Here is a 23,881-nt window from a genome sequence, read left to right as displayed (position 1 = left end):
CTTGAACTAGAATTAATGTTTTGTAACCTTGGAGCTTAGTAATTTATTTTCTTTTTAATACAATTCAGTTAACTAAACTAGAAATTCAATATTAGCAAACAAGATGTCTGTCATCTTCATATTAGAGACAACAAGTAATGTTACATAAATTAAATCTGCAATGTGTGTTTGAAGGCTGCACTTTGCAGAAGAAGAACTAGGATAACACTAGTTGAAACTCACTCTGTACTCTGAAGACTGTTTTCAAAAATCCAGTGCCACTCTTGTGTGGCACAGATAGCTTGCCACTGAAACAAATGTTGAAAAAAAATTATTTATTATTCCAGTATCAAACACCTTTTCAGCACCAGAAGAGAAAGAGCATAATGCAACTCTGTATTAGTCTTAAAATCCGCCAACGTGCTGTTCTGTATAGGCTAGCTAAAATTTGCCAAATACACTAAGTCCAGTATAATATGTGTTAACCTTAATCCAAATCTAATGAGAATGACTCAGTCTGACAACAATGAAGTTAAGAAAAACTATTTTCCTATGCTAACAAGCAAAATAAAAATGGATAAATAATCACCACTTCAACATGTGTGGACTCACGCAGTCAGTTTTGTTTTCCGACAATGCAATGGAAAAAATACTGTTAAAACGCTGTTATATTTCATCTCACTAACTAACATTAACAGTGCTGTCCTGCATTTAGATATAACATTATACTGTTGATATTTCAATGTAACTTTACAGTAATTTCTAACAGTATATTCATTCATTATATGAATTATATGAAGTTACCGCCACCTTTTAAAACTCAAAGTTTGTGATACTGATTTTTAGAACAAGGAGATTTACAATTATTTCAAGAGAGTTGGTCAAGACCTGGAGGTCTACTGCGGTTTACTGCTAAATCCAATATCCACGTAATTCATTAATTAGTTTTGATAGCTTTGGGAACATGGGATTCCTTCATCCCATCCCGTACCTATCCCTCCCCCTAACCTGGTCAAAATAAACTTCTTTGTACGTACCGAGGTCTGGTCTTGTTAGTGAAGTCTTTATTGATGTGACATGGTGTTCTAGTTTACATTTTTCTATCCACTATAACATTTCAGGAGCTGACTCACAGAATGAATTTCCTTTTGGTCACTCTGAGTGATAGAGCGTCTTGCATGCCACTGTGCCGACCTCCAGTGCAGCTTTAATGTGACGCGGCTGGTCGTCAAAGAAGATGTGGGGGCTGATCCTCTCCAGGGTGGGACCTTTGTTTCTCCCCCCAACAAATACAGCCTCATCAATCTCAACACCCCACATGTGCAGAGTGTTTAAGGCTCTGTACCCGGCCATGCCTGCGTCGCGAGCTGTCACCAGGTATGTGCGAAGGGGGCAGTCATTGTACATGCCTTTATCATACAACTTCTTCTGCAGCCTCACTAACACCTCTGAGAATCTTTTGAACGGTCCCTGAAGAGAGGAAGGAGAAGAGGAGCAATGACGTACTGCAGCACAGTGGTTGTAGTATAGGATGATTAAATATAATGTAACCTATTAACATCATAAATCACAAATATTGTATTTATATGAATGGAAATCTTGCTACTTTGCATTTTAAATGAATTTGTGACTGTCCATACCGGTTCCATTGGAACGTCAACTTTTTCCCTCTCGTTCCTCAAATATCCTTCGACTCCATCACTCTGGAAAATACGTTCTGACTCGTTAGAGAAGAGGACAGCATCACCATCAAAGACAAAGCGCAGCTGATCCTCTGGCATCCTCATGTTCTCTGGGATGGACACGATACCAGTTGCTATACCTGATGCAGGGACAGTCAGTCACATTAACACAAGGAGTTATGGTGTGATGCACAACTACACAGATTACACTACTGGTTACAGCATGTAGACTAACGGACATTTTGTCTTGTTTACCATTGTTTGCTGCTTCCTGAGCCCTCCACCCTGGTTCAGTACACAGGTACAGGTGGGTATTATTTTTCTGTAATTCACCAACAAGATTGTTTTCATTCACAGGCACGATAGTGATGAGTTCCTTCAGATCTGCAAAAGAATGAATGACAAGGCTATTGGACAATTGGTTTCCTAAAAATGTTCTGACCTATAACTGGTACAGTACTGGTAACTTACAGATGCATGCATGTTAGAGGCCCCATGTTTATCTTACAGTACTGTTGATTAATTATAGTCATAGATGGATTTAGTTCAGGAATGACACACAAGCACTGCAGCTATTTTTTAATGAAAAGCAACCACACCTCAACACAACAACAGAAAGGAGCTGAAACTTTAAATTGCAGATGATCACAGATTGTCTCTGTGTAAATGTTATGCTTTGTGTATTTGTATAGGTATGTACTGTATACGTCATCAGACCTGTTTGTGTGCATCAGTAACTCACCTCGTTCTCTGATAACATCCATGGTTGCGTCTGCTGAGTTGTCACAGATAAGTATGACCTTAAAGAGATCCTCGCTGTCAGGGTAATGCTCTTTAAGTTTAGCATTCACTGCTTTCAGAGCCTGAGAGCACAGCAAGATTCAAGAAAGTAAAGAAAAAAAATCTAAATAACTCAGTCAGAAAGAAAATGCTTGTGTTAAAAATATCAATTGTTCTGTTGGTATTCAGTGAATATTGTAGGCTTCACTACTTATTGTGTGTGTGTGTGTGTGTGTTCGTGTGTGTGTACTATGTTTTTTAACTCTTCATGTGCTCAGCTTTTTTCCTTCATGGTTTCTGACCTTAATAAAGGTAAAGGCGGTGTCCCGTGGCTCCATCTTGGAGAACACTTCTGCAGTCATTGCGATGGTGACAGCAATCTCTGGTTCGGACTACAGAATCAGAAATTAACATTTTAACAATAATCCCGATTTCTAATGCAGTTTTGTTTATGTGATGGATAATTTTTTACGGTTTAGACTTCTGCATAAAATTGACACAGACGGCACGGCTACAGCGCAGATCCCTCTCTGAAGTGACTAGTGATGTGCGGATAGATACTGAAATGTCGATACCTTCGATACCAGCACTTTATGCTCAAAAATCCATTCTCAAATCAAAATATTGATACTTTTGATACTTAAGTCATTTGAAGTAGTCTATATGATTAACAGGAACACGGTGGAAAGTAACTAAAACTATTGAGATCTTGTCTAAAGATACACGGTTGGTCGGAACTATTTTTTCTTCCGCCTGGGTAAGTGCGTAATGCGTAAGTGCAGCAGCACGCTGCAGTCTGTAGACACAATGGCAGAGCGTAAACGGAGTCATGTGTGGAGCTATTTCAGCTGTTGAATTCTTTAGGAAGCTACGATTTGAAATACACTACTTTTTTTTAGATTTACCAGACACATTAGGTGTATTTGCACAAAGTATCGGTATCGCTGATACCAGCCTGAATTTTGAATGAATGAATGAATCTCTGACCCCAGCTAATGCGGCCCACCCATAAATGTAACTACGAGCAGACCGCAAGAGCTGTGATTGGTCCGCTTGGTAGTAGCGTGACTAGCGTTTGGGTGATGTTTTTACAGATCGACAAAGACTCAGAAGTAAATGGGTCACACCGGCTCAGGCTACGTGCATAAGCTACAGCGTCTATGTCCCGCAGTAGCCTACCTTAAATGAGCGTTTACTCGTCCACTCTTTACTTGACTTCACAGTTTATCAGTGCATCAAATGATGATAATTAAACAAGGTAATTCTTTACCTTTGTCGCCGCATTTTCTCCCATACTGCTATTTGTTTTTCTAGACCTCTTCAGACTTTGATCGTTTTTGTCGCTTATCTCTTCAGCTCCAGATCCAAGCGTCTGCTATGGTTTCTCTGTTGTACTCTCCGTCTGCTGCCCTTTCAGTTTCCACTCGCTTATCGTTACCTTGGATAACTGGAACTGTAATAAATAAATGACCCCAGCATATGTCGACATATTATGGTCAAGTGTGACAAAAGAAGAAACACTAATTTCTACAATTAAATGTAAGGAAACAAGTTAAGTGTGAAGGTTAGAGGCAACATGATACAGATATTATTGTCATTTTATACATTCTGTGCTATGCTGAGCAGTGCCACGACGTAGATTGTGATTTATTGACATGTTGGTGATGCTGTAATCAGCTGATTGTTGCAGGTGTTTGTCTCCCCCTGCTGTCAAGATGGGGGATCATTTTACCTTAAGCTATTCTCTCCTCTGCAACCCACATAATAATGTTTTTTTACAAAAAAAAAAAAAAAAGGAGCAGTATTTTTTACTTCACTGTTGAAACAGAAAACAGTCCATGTTTTCTTGTATGCCCCCATTTTAGTCAGAGATTTTCTTCTAGGAGACATGCTTGTTTGTTGTTTAAAAAGTTTCAACAAGCATATTGGCATGACTCAAGTATATGTCGACATGTTATTCTAGTTGGTCAAGTGTGAAACCTGTAATGGGATTCTAGTGTGATACATGTGTATGAATGTGATTGGATGTTGCTATATTGGTATCCAGACACCTGATGTATGAGCCATGATGCTCTACTTCGTCACAATGCTCTACTCCCCATGCTGGTATTCAAGGACCATCCCAACTGCCACCTTGTCAAGTATGCTGGCGTCACAGTACCCCTGTCTCTGTTGTCTGGCCCCTTGCATCACCACGGACCAGCTCTTCAGGAGTTCAGAGTGGTGCGACAGCTCACACCTGGAACTGAATGTCAGTAAAACCAAGGATATGGTGGAGACCTTCTCCAAGAAGCAGAGGGACCTGGCCACAGCAGATACCACCATCATCCTTGGGAAGCCAGTGGAGCTGGTCAAGGAGTTCAGATAACTTGGCACCATCTTTGATAACCTGCTGAAATTCTCCTCCAGCACTGAAGAGACTCTTAGAATGTGCCAGCAATGACTTTACCTCCTGAGGAAACTCAGCTCCTTTGGAGTCAGCAAAGCCATTCTACGGACTTTTTATTACAGTTTTATTGAGAGCATCATCACCTTCTCAATAACCTGCTGGTTCCACTCCCTCAGCCTCCACAACAGACACCGATTGCAGAGCACTGTTTCGGTCTGCTCTAAGATCATCGGCCTGCCCGTAAGAACTCTCACTCACATTCATGACCAACAGACAATCATCTTAGCAGTAAAAATCACCAAAGACCCCTCACACGTCCTCCACTTAGCATTTCAGTGGCTCCCCTCTGGACGACGGCTCCGCTGCCCCACCTGCAGAACTCAGAGGACAAAGGTCACGTTCGTCCCCAAAGCCATCATTCTCCTTAACTCCTCTCCACACACACTTACTCTCTCTCTCTCTGACGCTTCTCCAGCACACACACAACCATAGCACATTCTCGGCAATAACTTGTAAATATATAATCCCTGTAACTACTGTTTACTGTTTACATTTGCACTTTAGTCCCTTTACTCATACAGTCGGTTTACATTCTCCATGGACATTCTGCATAGTTAAAACATTTATGGCAAGGTAACTTGTATACACTTTGTTCTATTTTTGGTTTTTGCTCCTTAAAATGTCTGTAATTGCACGTTATGCTGCTCCCTTGTGCCTTAAATTGCCCATCTTGGACAAATAAAGTTATCTGAATCTGAGATACTAAACCTCAACCCATCCAGTTTACATCAACAAAACTCACAAAAATTAGTAATTAAGTAATTTAGCTAGAGTTTGCTCCATAATGTAAATGTTAGAAAATATATCTGAGCAAGACATAATAAACATTACATTTGTCTAATACACTTAATTTGCCATCTTACAATCAATCAGTCTCCCACATGTAAAAACATGACATAGCTGTGAGGAAAATGTACCAAAAACAAAAACTATTAACATCATATCATGCAGGTGTAAACGAATACTGTATCTAAAGGAATGGAAATCTTGGTACTTTAAAATTTAAATGAACTTGTGACTGTCCATACCGGTTTCACTGGAACTTCAACATTTCTTCTTCTCGTTCCTCAAGTATCTTTCTAATCCATCATTCTTGAAAACAAGTTCTGACTCGTTAGAGGACAGCATCACCATCAAAGACGAAATGCAGCTGATCCTCTTGCATCCTCATGTTCTCTGGGATGGACATGATACCAGTTGCTATTCCAGGGACAGTCAGTCACATTAACACACAGAGAGCACACAAAGTCTTCTCCAGCACATACCAAAGATTGTCAATGGGGTTAAGGTCTGGACTCTGTGGTGGCAAATCCATGTGTGAAAATCATGTCTCATGCTCCTTGAACCACTCTTTCACAATTCGAGCCCCATAAATCCTGGCATTGTCATCTTGGAATATGCCCGTGTCACCAGGGAAGAACAAATCCATTGATGGAATAACCTGGTCATTCAGTATATTCAGGTAGTCAGCTGACCTCATTCTTTGGGCACATAATGTTGCTGAACCTAGACCTGAGCAACTGCAGCAACCCCAGATCATAGCACTGCCCCCACAGGCTTGTACAGTAGGCTCTAGGCATGATGGGTGCATCACTTGATTTCACAAAATGATCGCTGATCACGATCAATCAGGGTTTTTTTCCGACCACATTTCTTCCTCGAAGACGGTGATTCCCCACTATCCTTCCAGTTTTTAATAATGTGTTGGTCAGTTCTTAACCCAGTTTTAGTAGTTTCTACAATCTACAATTTTCTTTTGGGCCAGGCAGTGTATTTTACTGTAATTCACTAACAAGATTATTTTCTTGCAGGCACCATAGTGATGAGTTCCTTCAGATCCGCAAAAGAATGAATGACAAGGCCAATGGACAATCGGTTTCCTAAAAATTTTCAGACCTATAGCTGGTACAGTACTGGTAACTTACAGATGCATGTTAGAGGCCCCATGTTTATCGTACAGTACTGTTGATTAATTACAGTCACTTTCACAAGCACTGCAGCTATTTTTAATGAAAAACAACCACACCTCAACACAACAACAGAAAGGAGCTGAGACTTTAAATGACAAATGATCACAGATTGTCTCTGTGTGAATGTTCTGCTTTGTGTATTTGTGTAGGTGTGCCCTGTATGTATACGTCATCAGACCTATTTGTGTGCATCAGTAACTCACCTTGTTCTCTGATAGTATCCATGACTTTAGTGTGATACATGTGTATGAATGTGATTGGATGTCACAACGTTGGTATCCAGACACCTGATTTATGAGCCAATGATTGTCAAGAACACTTTCCAAAATACTCCAACACTCTTTCATTAAAGAGGTTATATTATAATCTTTGGATGTGTGCATGAAGGACTGTAGACACCAGTCATAGGAGAAGAAGTTTATAAAGAATGGCACAGCACACACTCACAATACACAGACGTTATCGTTGCTAATTTTATAACATTACAATTGTATCTTATCACCCACACCCAAGTTTCAAAAAACATTTCCTGTTGCTGCTCCAACTCCTTTAGCGACTGCAGCATGCACTGTTTTTTTTTGTTTTGTTTTTTCAGTGGAACAACAACACGACTTGACTAGTAAGGAAATACAAGAATCACTTCTGACAAACTGAAACTTATGTGTGACAATTATGTAACTAAAAGAACAGCCTTATCAAACCAGCTCATCTAAAAGATATTTATCATTTATTCTTCTCTGAAAGGAACAACCATTCAGTACCGTAAATCAGTAAGTAGAGTGAAAGGTGGAGGCCACATAATACTGATATTAAATTGTCATTTTATACATTCTGCATAGCAGTGCTATAAGACATATTGTGATTTATTTCTGATTTCTGAGTCTTTTTATTTTTTACTTACTTCCTCCCTCCTGCAGACCACAAAAGCAAAGAATCTCAGCTACACATCTAATTTTATTATTCTAGTCCAAAAAGGTTTGATTCATGTTTTCAGAGTTCATGACTAATACAATTTTACCATTCAAAAATATCACAATATTTTGCAATCGTTTGTGACTAGAAATAGAAAATATTAGTTTTAACGTACTTTTTTAAATATTTAAAATACTTGACAATGTGGGAAGAATACTGAATTCATCTTTTGGCATATCAGTATACAATGCTGTGTATTCTTATTGCAGAAAAGAAGTTAAATGATTCAGTGGTTTGTGTCAAGTTGAAGATGTTGAAATCAGCTGATGGACACATTTTGATGTAAGTTGGTGTCTGTCTCCCCCTGCTGTCAGGAGGAAGACTTTGCCCACAACCTTTAAAGCAACACTAAAGAGTTTTTAGTACCTTAAAATAATGTTTCAAAAATTGTTTCAGTGATTTATCACCTCAAAACCGGGTGAAAGCCAATTCTGTATTCGCTTTGCGGCCCTCTATTGGCTATAACCGCACTATGTAACTTTGCTTCGTCGGGTAGCGTTTTTGTAGTTCTAAAAAGACTACAAATTTGACCTGCTTTACGGCAACGCGGCTACAAAATCCGGTAGGTTGAGGCTCAAATCAGTGAGAGAGTGAATCAGATCAGTGAGAGAACACTCAGCAGGTGTGTGGAAGATACCAGCGAGATAGTTTTTAAATTGTCATCATGACAGAGCCTGCAAAGAAAAGGAGGAGTGTACTGTCCGATGAGGCGAAGAAAAGAAAACGAGAGCATGATAAAGAAAGAGCTAAAACGAGAGTGAATATCGGACCGGCTCATACTCGATGGTGACTTGGCTTTGCTGCTGCTGGACTTGTAAGAAATACCGGTAATATTTTTTTCAAACAGTGTGCATCGGTGTACAATACATTGTCAATTATTTTTTCGGCTCATCTTAGCTAAGGCGTTAGCTATTGTGCTAATATATATGTAACTATCGCTATGGCTCATGTTAGCTAAGGTGTTCGCTATTGTATGTAACTATCGCTAAGCTAAATATCGCTGTAACTATCACTGCAAGCTAAGACAATAACTGCCAAAATAACCCCAAATGTTTGATCGTTCCCAAAGTTGTTGATTCTTAGTTCACAACGGTCTCTGAAACTTTTTTCAACAACATTCACAAGATTTTCACAGACAATGCAAATGGCTATTACATGCTAAACTGTTAGGCAATACGTTTCTTTATTTTTCATCCTTATGTAAACCTATCTGGCTATTGCTAATCTGCCGTTTCAAATTTACAGTTTCACACAGAAATAAAAATAGCAAGCAATGTCATTATTTTGTTTTACTTCATTCTAATGTTGCAATACATCATACTTTCGTAAAATCATGCAACCTACTCTACCTTGTCACTGGACATCCTTCGATATCGTTGATTGTTTCCAAAGCCGGTTCTGCATAAACAAATAACGTGCCTGCGACAGTAGGATGCCGTAGGCTTACTTATTTACGACGGAAGTAATGGACAATTACACTTCCAACCAGTAGGGGGACCGAAGAGGAAAACTTCTTTAGTGTTGCTTTAACACATGGTTCTGCTTTTCATTCTTAAGAACTTTGTTTTGTCCTTTGCAACCTGACGAATAATAACTCTAATACTTAAAACATATGAAAAAGGAAAAACAGTCCACATTTACTCATTTGTCCCATATTAACTCATTATTTCCCACTCATTCCCAAAAACAGCAATGGCATCGTCATGACAATATTGGACAGACAGGCAGGCAGTAACATCAAGACCCATTAAATAAATATAAAGAAACTTACTGAAATGTTATAATACACTTCATTTGAAATCTTAAAATCATTCAAATACATTCAAACCAATCCCCCACTTATACAACACACTGATGCCAACAACATGCAGAAAACATGACAAAACATCAGTGAGGAAAAGGCACCAGTTTTAAAAACACTTTAACACAAAGACAAGTAGTGAAATGATAGAATTGCAAAGACCTGCAACAAATTCAACTTATTATCAGAATTTGTTTGCTTCTTGAGCCCTCCACCCTGGTTCAGTACACAGGTACAGGTGGGTATTATTTTTCTGTAATTCACCAACAAGATTGTTTTCTTTCACAGGCACGATAGTGATGAGTTCCTTCAGATCTGCAAAAGAATGAATGTCAAGGCCACTGGACAATCGATTTCCTAAAAATGTTCTGACCTGTAGCTGGTACAGTACTGTTAACTTACAGATGCATGTTAGAGGCCCCATGTTTATCGTACAGTACTGTTGATTAATTACAGTCACAGATGGATTTAGTTTAAGAATGACACACAAGCACTGCAGCTATTTTTTGAATGAAAAGCAACCACGCCTCAACACAACAACAGAAAGGAGCTGAGACTTTAAAGATTGTCTCTGTGTGAATGTTCTGCTTTGTGTATTTGTGTAGGTGTGTCCTGTATGTATACATCAGCAGACCGTTGCTTACTGTGCATTGTGAGGTAGCTAGATTCTCACAAGAGTCGTGAGATGTTTAATTATTGTTACACTATATTGCCATAGTGAAGGTGCCATCCCCAAACTGTTCCCACAAAGTTGGGAGCACGGAATTATCCAAAATCTCTTGGTATGATGAAGCATTCAGAGTTCCTTTCACTGGAACTAAGGGGCCAAGCCCAGCTCCTAAAAAACAACCCCACACCATAATCCCTCTTCCACCAAACTTCACACTCGGCACAATGCAGTCAGACAAGTGCCGTTCTCCTGGCAACTGCCAAACCCAGATTCGTCCATCAAATAGCCACATGGAGAAGCGTGATTTGTCACTCCGGAGAAGCATCTCCACTGCTCTAGAGTCTAGTGGCACCGTGCTTTACACAACTGCATCCAACACTTTGCATTGCACTTGGTGATGAATGGCTTGGATGCAGCTGCTCGGCCATGGAAACCCATTCCATGAAGCTCCACGCACTGTTCTTGAGCTAATCTGAAGGCCCCATGAAGTTTGGAGGTCTGTAGCGATTGACTCTGCAGAAAGTTGGCAAACTGTGCAATATGGGCCTCAGCATCTGCTGACACCACTCTGTCATTTTACATGGCCTGCCACTTCGTGGCTGAGTTGTTTTCATTCCCATTCGCTTATACTTTGTTATAATACCACTGACAGTTGACGCTGGAATATTTAGTAGTGAGGAAATTTCATGATTGGACTTGTTGCGCAGGTGGCATCCTATCACAGTACCACGCTGCAATTCACTGAGCTCCTGAGAGCAACCCATTCTTTCACAAAGTTTGTAGAAGCAGTCTGAATGCCTGGGTGCTTGATTTTCTACACCTGTGGCCATGGAAGTGATTGGAAAATCTGAATTCAATTATTTGGATGGCTGAGTGAATACTTTTGGCAATATAGTGTATAAGGCCTTTGATGATTTTCTAGTTATCATCATCCCACCCACAGGTGAGTGTCAGCGCGTCTACTATTTGTGGTGGCTAATTACATCATAAACTGTGTTGTCTTGCTATTGAGACTACTGTAAATCACTGTCTAAAGACATTGTTTAGTGTCCTCCAAAATGTCTAAGCTGAAAGACCTCTCTTCTCCATGTGTTTATTTTCATCCGCTTTGTTGTTCAACCCCGACTCAAATCTTTCTGTGAAACGCTGATGTTTAAAATCACTACACTGAAGTGGCTACTGGAGTAACAACAACCATACTTTAGTTTTGCAAGAATCTTTATTTGGGATGAATCATAAACTCAAAGATGCATCATAGTAATGACCTTTAGACTCAGTTAAATGTGTCAGAAACACAAACATTTCATCAGAACTAATGAACATCCTGGAAATCACATCTGCATCTTCCCCAGTTCTAAAACAATATATTATCTTAAGTCACACCTCATGCTGAGTGTATGGCATTTGATTTTATTTTTTTATTTTTATTTCACAATCATTTTTTCACCAGAGATCTTGCTAAGGAGCAGCCATACACACACATAATATTAAAAAATGCAGCGTATAACAATGACATCCACAAGATCCCCAATGAAAACAAACCAACACAGCAGTCTACATGATGCTGTTAAATGCAAAAGAGAATACAATAACACAAGAATGTTATTGCATAGTTGGAAGTGAATTGAGGTTGCACAGATTTAGTGCAAAACATTATGTGTAGTTCATTTCTCCGTCCGAGTAATGTTACAGATGGTTGATAGGACCCATCCTGCTGTTTCTCCGGCACTGCCAAAAACTCCAAAGCCAAACCATGACAGCACCCACATACCTACAGCAAAATGACATTACATTAGGTGTATTTGAGCATTCCCAGCAGATAATCAGCATGTTATCTAATATACATTTATAGTTATTCTCCATTCTTTTCCTTATTCTGAGGAAAAGTCACCTCACCAACTGAAAGTTAAAGTCTCACACAATATTACATATCAGAATGTTGCATTTAATGCATAAATACGTGAACTCTTAAGAGAGGTTAACCTGTTAAGCCCAGGCCATATTTTAACCCTTTAACACCTAAACCCTAAAGTGTCAGCCTGAACTTTTTTTGCTTATTTTGACTGTAAAAAGGTCAGAAAATGTCCTGTGGGTAAGTGCCTTTGCCCATTTTGCTAGAATCTACACATTTTTCTTTCCATATCTGGCAGTTATTTAAAATTTACTGCATGTTATAAGAGTGTAATAACCTTCCAGGAGCGGCGACACATTCAGTTTTAAAGGGTCAACGTGCATCCTGAGTGATCCAATCACAAATGACCATTTCTAAGCACAGGTGTGAGCTAACTGAAGTGGTGGTGTGTACACGCAACGTGACATCGTTGCTTAAACCCCACGGACCCGTTCAAGAGGTTAAGAGAGATGTTTGGCAATAGTATTTATATTGAATGTCACTACAGCTTGTGTTTCTCTCTATCATGAAACGTACTTATTAGTCAGACTGGCTAGAGATAAACACTGATGAAGATAAAAAGACAGAAATAATTTAATTTACCAAATGACAGCAAGAGTTGAACCACACGTTCTCCACCAAAAGCAAATGCAAAATATGACATTAGTTTGGCAGCAGTGGAGCCTGCTACTATTCCAGTGGCGGTGAAACCCATTGCCAGCAAAGCAGCAGGAGTCAGTAACACAGTTACAACACCTCCTGGACAAGATGATAGCAGAAAAAAAAGCCTCTATTGATAAAAAGGATTCAAAGGTTTACATGTAAAAATGTGTGTGTGTGTGTGTGTGTGTGTATCCTACCTGCGCCTACAACAACCAACTTGCCTGAAAATGACACACAAAAAGAAAATGAAAACAAATTTGCCATGAAGGAAAACATTTGATAACTAGTGCACAGTATATTTTAGGAAACCTTTCTTACAGAAATATATATATATGTATACACTCACAAAGTTCTTCCAAGTCAATGTCCGGGTCCATGCTTTGGAAGATTCGTGTACTGACCACAGCTTTGGGTGTTTGCAGGTTTATCCTGTCCAGCCTGTTGCAGAGGAGTGACCATGAAAAACAAATTCAGGTTCCATTTCCTAAGAAATGGAACCTGAAACAGTTTCCATTTTGGAATACTAGAGGGCAGCAGATGAGCACTGGACTGTGGACCATAGACTGTATAAAAAGAGATGTTTTATACAGTATATGGTATGCACCAATGACCACACTGATCATTTTTGGACAAATAGAAACTTATGAATGGTTTATACAAATACTATTACGGATAGTGTTTCTTGAAATCAGCAAAAAAAAAAAAAAAAACTCAGACAAAACAAAATTGTATTCCTTTAAAAATACGACCGCAGCCATCCCTGCTGCAATCCATGTCAATCAAGTCTATGGTAGAGCAGCTAGATGTAAACCAGATACATGTAAACAGGATATGACAGCTCACTGGAGTTTACACAGTTTGCTTTTAAGGGACTCTGAGAGTGTTGTGATGAGATAAGTCCTGAACTCTTTGGGCAGATCACGCAGTATATCAGGTGACCACAGGCACTGCTCATCATCTGGCTAATGCCATCCTTACAGTAAAGTCTGGTGGTAGCAGTATCATGTCATAGAGCGTTGGCTCAGTGCAGCAGATGCTTGACAGGATCTACCTGGAAGAATGAGATAAATTACCCGAGAAGACTCTCTGCTGTAATTGGATTAAGGGTTGGAATTCTTTAAAAAATAAGATAGCTCAGCTTGTGATTCTTAATTGCATTTGCTAACATTTATAAGAAAAAAAACTAGGGCTGGGACTTTAACGCGTTAATTACGATTAATTAATTATAAATAACGCGTTAAAAATGAACACATTTAATCGCAGTTTGCATTCCAAACAACGCGGAACTTTTGTCAGTGCACGATTTCTGGTACTCACTCATCAATATTGTTTTTGTATGGCAAAATTGTATTAGTCATGGACTCTGAAAACATGAATCAAACCCTGAACTAGAATAATAAAATTAGATGTGTAGCTGAGATTCTTTGTTTTTGTGGTCTGCAGGAGGAAGTGAGTAAAAAATAAAAAGAGTCAGAAATCAGAAATAAATCACAATATGTCTTATAGCACTGCTACGCAGAATGTATAAAATGACAATATTAGTATTATGTGGCCTCTGCCTTTGACTCTACTTACTGATTTATGGTATTAAATGGTTGTTCCCTTTTTGGTCTGTAACATTCAGAGAAGAATAAATTATAAATATCTTTTAGTAGACGTGGCTTGATAAGGAATGCTGTTCTTTTAGTTATGACATTGTTGTACATAAGTTTCAGTTTGTCAGAAATGATCCTGACAAGTCATGTTGTCATTCCATTGTGTTAAAACAAACAGTGCATGCTGCAGTCACTAAAGGAGTTGGAGCTGCAACAGGAAATGAAACAAATAAGCATGTCTTCCAGAAGACAAACTCTGACTAAAATTGGGGAATACAAGAAAATGTAGACTGTGTTTCTGTTTCAGCAGTGAAGTAGAAAATGCTGTTTTTTGATAATAACACTTACAAATATATAAGTATTATTATTATGTGGGTTGCAGAGGAGAGAATGGATTCAATGACTTGAGACTAAAAATAAAAAGCAAGACAGGGTAGTGTGTGTGAAAGGTTGGCAGGTAAAATGATTCTCCATCTTCTCAACAACATTTATTTGAGTATCAGATTACCAAAGAAACATCAATCAAATTTCAGTTTTATTTATAATAACCGTCCTGTTTTATATAGATTTGTGCAACTCTATCACTTTACTACTTCTCTTTGTGTTTAAGAGTTTTGAAACTCTTGGCAAATTAAGTGTATTAGACAATTGTAATGTTATAATAATTAGCAACAGTAACGTCTGTGTATAGCGAGTGTGTGCTGTGCCATTCTTTATAATCTTCTCCTATGACTGGTGTCTACAGTCCTTCATGCACACATCCAAAGATTATAATATAACCTCTTGAATGAAAGTGTGTTGGAGTATTTTGGAAAGTGTGCTTGACAATCATTGGCTCATACATCAGGTGTCTGGATACCAATGAGGCGACATCCAGACAACAAACGAGCATGTCTTCTAGAAGAAAATCTCTGACTAAAATTGGGGCATGAAAGAAAATGTGGACTGTTTTCTGTTTCAGCAGTGAAGTAAAAGTTTTTCAATAATATAACTTTTTTTAAAAAATGATTCTCCATCTTCTAAACAATATTTATTTGAGTACTAGATTACCAATATAATAACATTTTCATATGTCATTAGTAAGTGTAAAAGGATTTTTTTGTATTAATATAATACTATGATATTGCATCAACTGGGGTGTTATTTCATTTTCAACTCAGAATATTTTATCATTCTTTTGAATATCTAATTCATTTTCTAGCAGTTTTAACATCCTCCTGCTAGATGCCAAAATGGAGGTCCCTTGGGCCTTTAGGTGCCCCTCAGAGAAAGAGAGCCTAGCTTGCCTTCTGTGATTTAATTTTTATTCTTCTCTCATGATTCTCCCCAACCACTAATTCAGTACGATGTATTTTATAGACTCCACAAAACACATTAAGAAACAACAACAAATGAACAGACATATATATATATTCATTCATTATGTCTTTATTGATGTGACATGGTGTTCTAGTTTACATTTTTCTATCCACTATAACATTTCAGGAGCTGACTCACAGAATTAATTTCCTTTTGGTCACTCTGAGTGATAGAGCGCCTTGCATGCCACTGTGCCGACCGCCAGTGCAGATTCAATATGACGCAGCTGGTCATCAAAGAAGATGTGGGGGCGGATCCTCTCCAGGGTGGGACCTTTGTTTGTCCCCGCAAGAAATACAGCCTCATCAATCTCAACACCCCACATGCGCAGAGTGTTTAAGGCTCTGTACCCTGCAATGCCTGGGTCGCGAGCTGTCACCAGGTATGTGCGAATGGGGCAGTTCTTGTACATGCCTTTATCATACAACTTCTTCTGCAGCCTCACTAACACCTCCAAGAATCTTCTGAACGGTCCCTGAAGAGAGGAGGGAGAAGAGGAGCAATGACATACTGCAGCTCACTGGTTGTAGTATAGGATGATTAAATATAATGTAACCTATTAATATCATGTCATGCAGGTGCAAACAAATATTGTATTTATATGAATTTGTGACTGTCCATACCGGTCCCATTGGAACTTCCACATTTTCCCTCTCGTTCCTCAAGTATCCTTCTAATCCATCACTCTTGAAAATAAGCTCTGACTCGTTAGAGAAGAGGACAGCATCACCATCAAAGGCGAAACGCAGCTGATCCTCTGGCATCCTCATGTTCTCTGGGATGGACACGATACCAGTTGCCATACTTGATGCAGCAACTGTCAATCACATTAACACAGGGAGTTATGGTGTGATGCACAACTACACAGATTACACTACTGGTTACAGCATGTAGACTAACGGACATTTTGTCTTTTTTACCGTTGTTTGCTGCTTCTTGAGCCCTTTCAGTACACAGGTACAGGTGGGTATTATTTCTCTGTAATTCACCAACAAGATTGTTTTCGTTCACAGGCACGATAGTGATGAGTTCCTCCAGACCTGCAAAAGAATGAACGACAAGGCCATTGGACAATTGATTTCCTAAAAATGTTATGTCCTATAGCTGGTACAGTACTGTTAACTTACAGATGCATGTTAGAGGCCCCATGTTTATTGTACAGTACTGTTGATTAATTATAGTCACAGATGGATTTAGTTTAGGAATGATACACAAGCACTGCAGCTATTTTTTTAATGAAAAGCAACCACAACTCAACACAACAACAGAAAGGAGCTGAGACTTTAAATGACAGATGATCACAGATTGTCTCTGTGTGAATGTTCTGCTTTGTGTATTTGTGTAGGTATGTACTGTATGTATACGTCACCAGACCTGTTTGTGTGCATCAGTAACTCACCTTGCTCTCTGATAACATCCATGGGTGTGTCTGCTGGGTTGTCATGGATGAGTATGACCTTAAAGAGCTCCTCGCTGTCAGGGTAATGCTCTCTAAGTTTAGCATTCACTGCCTTCAGAGCCTGAGAGCACAGCAAGATTTAAGAAAGTAAAGAAAAATCTAAATAACTCAATCAGAAAGAAAATGTTTGTGTGTTCACAAAACAGTCTTAAAGAGATCAATAGTGCTGTTGGTATTTAGTGAATATTGTAGGCTTCACTTTCTTCTTCATCCTCTACACTTAATATAATCACTACTTATTGTGTGTGTGTGTGTGTGTGTGTGTGTGTGTGTGTGTGTGTACTATGTTTTTAACTCTTCGTGTGCTCAGCTTTTTTCCTTCATGGCTTCTCACCCTAAAGAAGGAAAGGCCCCGTGGCACCATCATGGACAACACTTCTGTAGTCACTGCGATGGTGACAGGAATCTCTGGTCTAGGCTACAGGATCAGAAATAAATAAACATTTTAACAATAATCCCAAGTTTTCTAATGCAGTTTTTTTATGATGGATAATTTGAGAAAACCTTTACACATCCACTGTTTACTTGACAGTTTATCAGTGCATCAAATAATGATAATTAAACAAAGCAAAACCTTCTTTACCATTTCCATAACGTTTTCTCCCGTACTGGTATTTGTTTCTCTGGACCTCCTCCGAGTTTGCTTGTTTTTGTTGCTCACCTCTTCAGCTCCACATCCAAGTGTCTGCTTTGATTTCTCTTTTATACTCTCCCTCTCTGTCGTGTGAAACATGCGTATGAATGTGATTGGATGTTGCTACGTTGGTATCCAGACACCTGATGTAGGATCCAGTGATTGTAAAGCATGATTTACATAGAGACTAGCCAGTCAAATCTAAGCTGGATTACTGATGCTCTACTCCATCACGATGGACATCCACTCTTTACTTGTCACTTTATCAGTGCATCAAATGATGATAATTAAACAAACCAAAACTCTTAACCTTTGTCGTCACATTTTCTCCCATACTGGTATTTGTTTTGCTAGACCTCTTCAGACTTTGATTATTTTTGTTGCTCATCACTTAAGCTCCACATCCAAGTGTCTGCTTTGATTTCTCTTTTATACTCTCCCCCTGCTCCCCTTTCTCTTTCCATTTGCTTATCGTTATCTTGGATTATTGGAACTGTAATTAATGCATGACCCAAGAATATTTTGACATGTTATTTTGTTGGTCAAGTGCGAAACCAGTTAGAGGACTCTAGTGTGTATGAATGTGATTGGATGTTGCTACGTTGGTATCCAGACACCTGATGTATGACACCAGTCATAGGAGAAGAAGATTATAAAGAATGGCACAGCACACACTCACAATACACAGATGTTATTGTTGCTTATTTTATAACATTACAATTGTCTAATACACTTAATTTGCCATCTTAAAATACATCAATCAATCACCCACATGTAAAAACACAACATAAAACAGCTGCGAAACACAAAGAAAAGTAGTAACGTGATAGAGTTGCACAAATCTATATAAAAAAAGGACGGTTATTATAAATAAAATTTAAATTTGATTGATGTTTCTTTGGTAATCTGGTGCTCAAATAAATATTCATCAGAAGATAGAGAATCATTTTACCTGCCAACCTTTCACACACACTATCCCGTCTTGCTTTTTGTTTTTAGTCTCAAGTCACTGAATCTATTCTCTCCTCTGCAACCCACATAATAATAATACTTATATATTTTTTTGCTGTTACTATCGAAAAACAGCATTTTCTACTTCACTGCTGAAACAGAAACACAGTCTACAATTTCTTGTATTCCCCAATTTTAGTCAGAGTTTGTCTTCTGGAAGACATGCTTGTTTGTTTCATTTCCTGTTGCAGCTCCAACTCCTTTAGTGACTGCAGCATGCACTGTTTGTTTTAACACAGTGGAATGACAACATGACTTGTCAGGAAATACAAGAATCATTTCTGTCAAACTGAAAATTATGTACAACAATGTTGTAACTAAAAGAACAGCATTCCTTAACAAACCAGGTCTACTAAAAGCTATTCATCATTTATTCTTCTCTGAATGTTTACAGAACAAAAAAGATAAAGGAAAAACAGTCCACATTTACTCATTTGTCCCAGTTTTAGTCATTATTTCCCACTCATTCCCAAAAACTGTTTTTGCGTACAGTGCCCTTTAAGGCCGGCCTGAGGGGAGTAGTCTAAACAGGTTGTGACTGGGGTGTGAGGGGTCTGTGGAGATTTTACCGGCCCACTTCCTGACCCTGCCGGTACAGGTCCTGGATGGAGGGAAGGTCAGTGCCAATGATCCTCTCCGCAGCCATGGTTCTCTGCAGTCTGTCCCTGTCATGTCTGGTGGCAGATCCAAACCAGACTGTGATGGACGTTGCCAGGACAGACTGGATTATTGCAGTGTAGAAGGGCAGCACGGTGGCATAGTCAGTAGCACTGGTGCCTCACAGCAAGAAGGTCCTCGGTTCGAATCCCCGGGGCGGAGAGGTTTCGATTCTCAGTTTGCATGTTCTCCCCGTGTTTTCATGGGTTTTCTCCGGGCGCTCCGGTTTCCTCCCATCATCAAAATATGCTAGGTGCTAGGCACCGGGTCAGGTTGGCCCACAGTGGCGGCGCATGCGGTCGCAGCAGCTCAGGACTAACCCTCCTTCCGACCATGAAATTTCGTTGTATAAGGACAAATAAAGCCCTCTGCTGGGCCTTCTTCCGTAGAGTGACTATGTGGGAGGTCCACTTCAGGTCCCGTGAGATTGTGGACCCTAAGAACCCGAATGAGTCTACTGAGGGACTGTCCTGTTGAGGATTGTGAGAGGAGGGGTTGATGGCTGGCTCTTCCTGAAATCCACTGTCATCTTCACAGTTTTAGCTAACTTCATGAAATTTGGCATACACAATCTGTAAAATATTGTTTAGACGCCAATCAAGTTGCGTGATATTATGTCTACAGGGGGCGCTACTCGTGACACGCTACAAGTATTCACCCAATCCTTATGAAATTTAGCAACCATCACTGTAATATGCTTGCGTATAAATGTCAAGTTTTTTTTCATGTTTATTGTACAGTACTGTTGATTAACTATAGTCACAGATGGATTTAGTTTAGAAATTACACACAAGCACTGCAGCTATTTTTTTAATGAAAAGCAACTACAACTCAACACAACAACAGAAAGGAGCTGAGACTTTAAATGACAGATGATCACAGATTGTCTCTGTGTGAATGTTCAGCTTTGTTTATGTGTATAGGTAAGTACTGTATGTATACGTCATCGGACCTGTTTGTGTGCATCAGTAACTCAACTTGTTCTCTCATAAGATAAGATAAGATAAGATAAGATAAGATAAGATAAGATAAGATAAGATAGGACTTTATTCATCCCCGTGGGGAAATTAGGGTGTTACAGTGGCAGGAAACAACAGTGCAATATGCAAAAAAGATACAAATAAATAGAATACGGCAGACAAATATGTTATGTCCAAAAGATATTTACATACTGCATCAGGTAAAAATTACAGTGGCTAGTCAGAAGTTGAAACAACCAACTTGTGTAGATTGAGGGTTGAGGTGTTAAGGAGGTTAAATATATATATTGACATTGACATTCATGAATATCATGAGTAAAACAACAAACTCCAATAGGAGTTGTATTACCAAGTATTGCAACTAGAAAGAGAAAGATGGGAGATAATGGTTGTATATACTGTGCTCTTGTATGTCCTGAAAAGAAGAGGCTCAGCAGCAGAAGGGCTAGGAAATGCTGATGTTAAAGAGTCTGACTGCTGAGGGGACAAAAGACCTCTGGAAGCGTTCCTTCTTGCACTGTGGGTGCAGCAGTCTTTGGCTGAAAGAGCTTCCCAAAGTCCCAACAGTCTCATACAGGGGATGAGAGGGGCTGTTCCTGATGTTGGACATAACATTCACAAGTGCATCTGTTGCGTTGTCATGGATGAGTATGACCTTAAAGAGCTCCTCACTGTCAGGGTAATGATCTCCAAGTGTAGCATTCACTGCCTTCAGAGTCTGAGAGCATAGCAAGATTTAAGAAAGTAAAGAAAAATCTAAATAACTCAATCAGAAAGAAAATGCTTGTGTGTTCACAAAACAGTCTTAAAGGGATCGATTGTTCTGTTGGAATTTTGTGAGTATTGTAGGCTTCACTTTCTTCTTCATCCTCTACACTTAATATAATCATTAGTGTGTGTGTGTGTGTGTGTGTGTGTGTGTACTATATGTTTTTAACTCTTCATATGCTTCGCTTTTTTCCTTCATGGTTTCTGACCTCAGAGAAGGAAAAGGCACTGTCATATATCCATTTATTGCAGATTAAATAAATTGTTCATAGATAAAATATAATAACATTTTCATTTGTCATTAGTGAGTGTAAAAGGATTTTTTGTATTAATATAATACCATGATATTACGTCAACTGGGGTGTTATTTCATTTTCAACTCAGAATATTTTATCTTTCTTTTGAATATCTAATTCATTTTCCAGCAGTTTTAACATCCTCCTGCGAGATGCCAAAATGAAAGTCCCTTGGACCCTTAGGTGCCCCTCAGAGAAAGAGAGCCTCGTCGATTTCCATCAAATTTCTGGTTTAGGTGGTGAGCTGCTTGTCTTCTGTGATGTGACTTTTATTCTTCTCTCTTGATTCTCCCCAACCACTAATTCAGTAAGATGTATTTTATAGACTCCACAAAACACATTAAGAAACAACAACAAATGAACAGACATATATATATTCATTCATTATGTCTTTATTGATGTGACATGGTGTTCTAGTTTCCATTTTTCTATCCACTATAACATTTCAGGAGCTGACTCACAGAATGAATTTCCTTTTGGTCACTCTGAGTGATAGAGCACCTTGCATGCCACTGTGCCGACCTCCAGTGCAGCTTCAATATGACGCAGCTGGTCTTCAAAGAAGATGTGGGGGCGGATCCTCTCCAGGGTGGGACCTTTGTTTGTCCCCGCAAGAAATACAGCCTCATCAATCTCAACACCCCACATGCGCAGAGTGTTTAAGGCTCTGTACCCTGCAATGCCTGGGTCGCAAGCTGTCACCAGGTATGTGCGAATGGGGCAGTTCTTGTACATGCCTTTATCATACAACTTCTTCTGCAGCCTCACTAACGCCTCCAAGAATCTTTTGAACGGTCCCTGAAGTGAGGAAAGAGAAGAGGAGCAATGACGTACTACAGCTCACTGGTTGTAGTATAGGATGATTAAATATAATGTAACCTATTAATATCATGTCATGCAGGTGCAAACAAATATTGTATTTATATGAATTTGTGACTGTCCATACCGGTCCCATTGGAACTTCCACATTTTCCCTCTCGTTCCTCAAGTATCTTTTTAATCCATGTCTCTGGAAAACAAGTTCTGACTCGTTAGAGAAGAGGACAGCATCACCATCAAAGGCGAAACGCAGCTGATCCTCTGGCATCCTCATGTTCTCTGGGATGGACACGATACCAACTGCTATACGTGATGCAGCAACTGTCAATCACATTAACACAAGGAGTTAGGGTGTGATGCACAACTACACAGATTATACTACTGGTTACAGCATGTAGACTAACGGACATTTTGTCTTTTTTACCGTTGTTTGCTGCTTCTTGAGCCCTTTCAGTACACAGGTACAGGTGGGTATTATTGGTCTGTAATTCACCAACAAGATTGTTTTCGTTCACAGGCACGATAGTGATGAGTTCCTCCAGATCTGCAAAAGAATGAATGACAAGGCCACTGGACAATCAATTTCCTAAAAATGTTCTGTCCTATAACTGGTACAGTACTGGTAACTTACAGATGCATGTTACAGGCCCCATGTTTATTGTACAGTACTGTTGATTAATTATAGTCACAGATGGATTTAGTTCAGGAATGATACACAGGCACTGCAGCTATTTTTTTTAATGAAAAGCAACTACAACTCAACACAACAACAGAAAGGAGCTGAGACTTTAAATGACAGATGATCACAGACTGTTTCAGTGTGAATGTTCAGCTTTGTTTATGTGTATAGGTTTGTACTGTATGTATACGTCATCGGACCTGTTTGTGTGCAACAGTAACTCACCTTGTTCTCTCATAAGATAAGATAAGATAAGATAAGATAGGACTTTATTCATCCCCGTGGGGAAATTAGGGTGTTACAGCGGCAGGAAACAACAGTGCAATATGCAAAAAAGATACAAATAAATTAAATACGGCAGACAAATATGTTATGTTCGAAAGATATTTACATACTGCATCAGGTAAAAATTACAGTGGCTAGTCAGAAGTTGAAACAACCAACTTGTGTAGATTGAGGGTTGAGGTGTTAAGGAGGTCAAATATATATATTGACATTGACATTCATGAATATCATGAGTAAAACAACAAACTCCAATAGGAGTTGTATTACCAAGTATTGCAACTAGAAAGAGAAAGATGGGAGATAATGGTTGTATATACTGTGCTCTTGTATGTCCTGAAAAGAAGAGGCTCAGCAGCAGAAGGGCTAGGAAATGCTGATGTTAAAGAGTCTGACTGCTGAGGGGACAAAAGACCTCTGGAAGCGTTCCTTCTTGCACTGTGGGTGCAGCAGTCTTTGGCTGAAAGAGCTTCCCAAAGTCCCAA

General features: G+C 39.2%; 2 protein-coding genes across 2 annotated transcripts; both read right to left on the bottom strand.

Moving 5' to 3' along the window:
• Positions 1–1,028: 1,028 nt before the first annotated feature.
• LOC311505127 (cytosolic 5'-nucleotidase 1A-like) lies at positions 1,029–3,930 on the bottom strand (the record flags this gene model as incomplete). The annotated part of the gene is made up of 7 exons (XM_084568533.1): positions 1,029–1,449; positions 1,620–1,801; positions 1,917–2,045; positions 2,404–2,524; positions 2,744–2,833; positions 3,712–3,816; positions 3,880–3,930. 7 exons carry the CDS (start codon positions 3,928–3,930, stop codon positions 1,132–1,134), a joined length of 996 nt encoding a protein of 331 aa, XP_084424659.1. The 3' UTR covers positions 1,029–1,131.
• A 12,038-nt stretch (positions 3,931–15,968) lies between these two features.
• LOC311505126 (cytosolic 5'-nucleotidase 1A-like) lies at positions 15,969–17,481 on the bottom strand (the record flags this gene model as incomplete). The annotated part of the gene is made up of 5 exons (XM_084568532.1): positions 15,969–16,286; positions 16,435–16,628; positions 16,732–16,851; positions 17,211–17,331; positions 17,470–17,481. The coding sequence occupies 5 exons, from the start codon at positions 17,479–17,481 to the stop codon at positions 15,969–15,971; spliced, it is 765 nt and encodes a 254-aa protein (XP_084424658.1).
• Positions 17,482–23,881: the final 6,400 nt, after the last annotated feature.

Source organism: Chelon labrosus (genome assembly GCF_963514085.1).
Source record: "Chelon labrosus genome assembly, chromosome: 20".
NCBI classification, from domain to species: Eukaryota; Metazoa; Chordata; class Actinopteri; order Mugiliformes; family Mugilidae; genus Chelon; species Chelon labrosus.
Note: the sequence above shows the minus strand (reverse complement) of the source record. Positions and strands in the feature narration are given on the sequence as shown.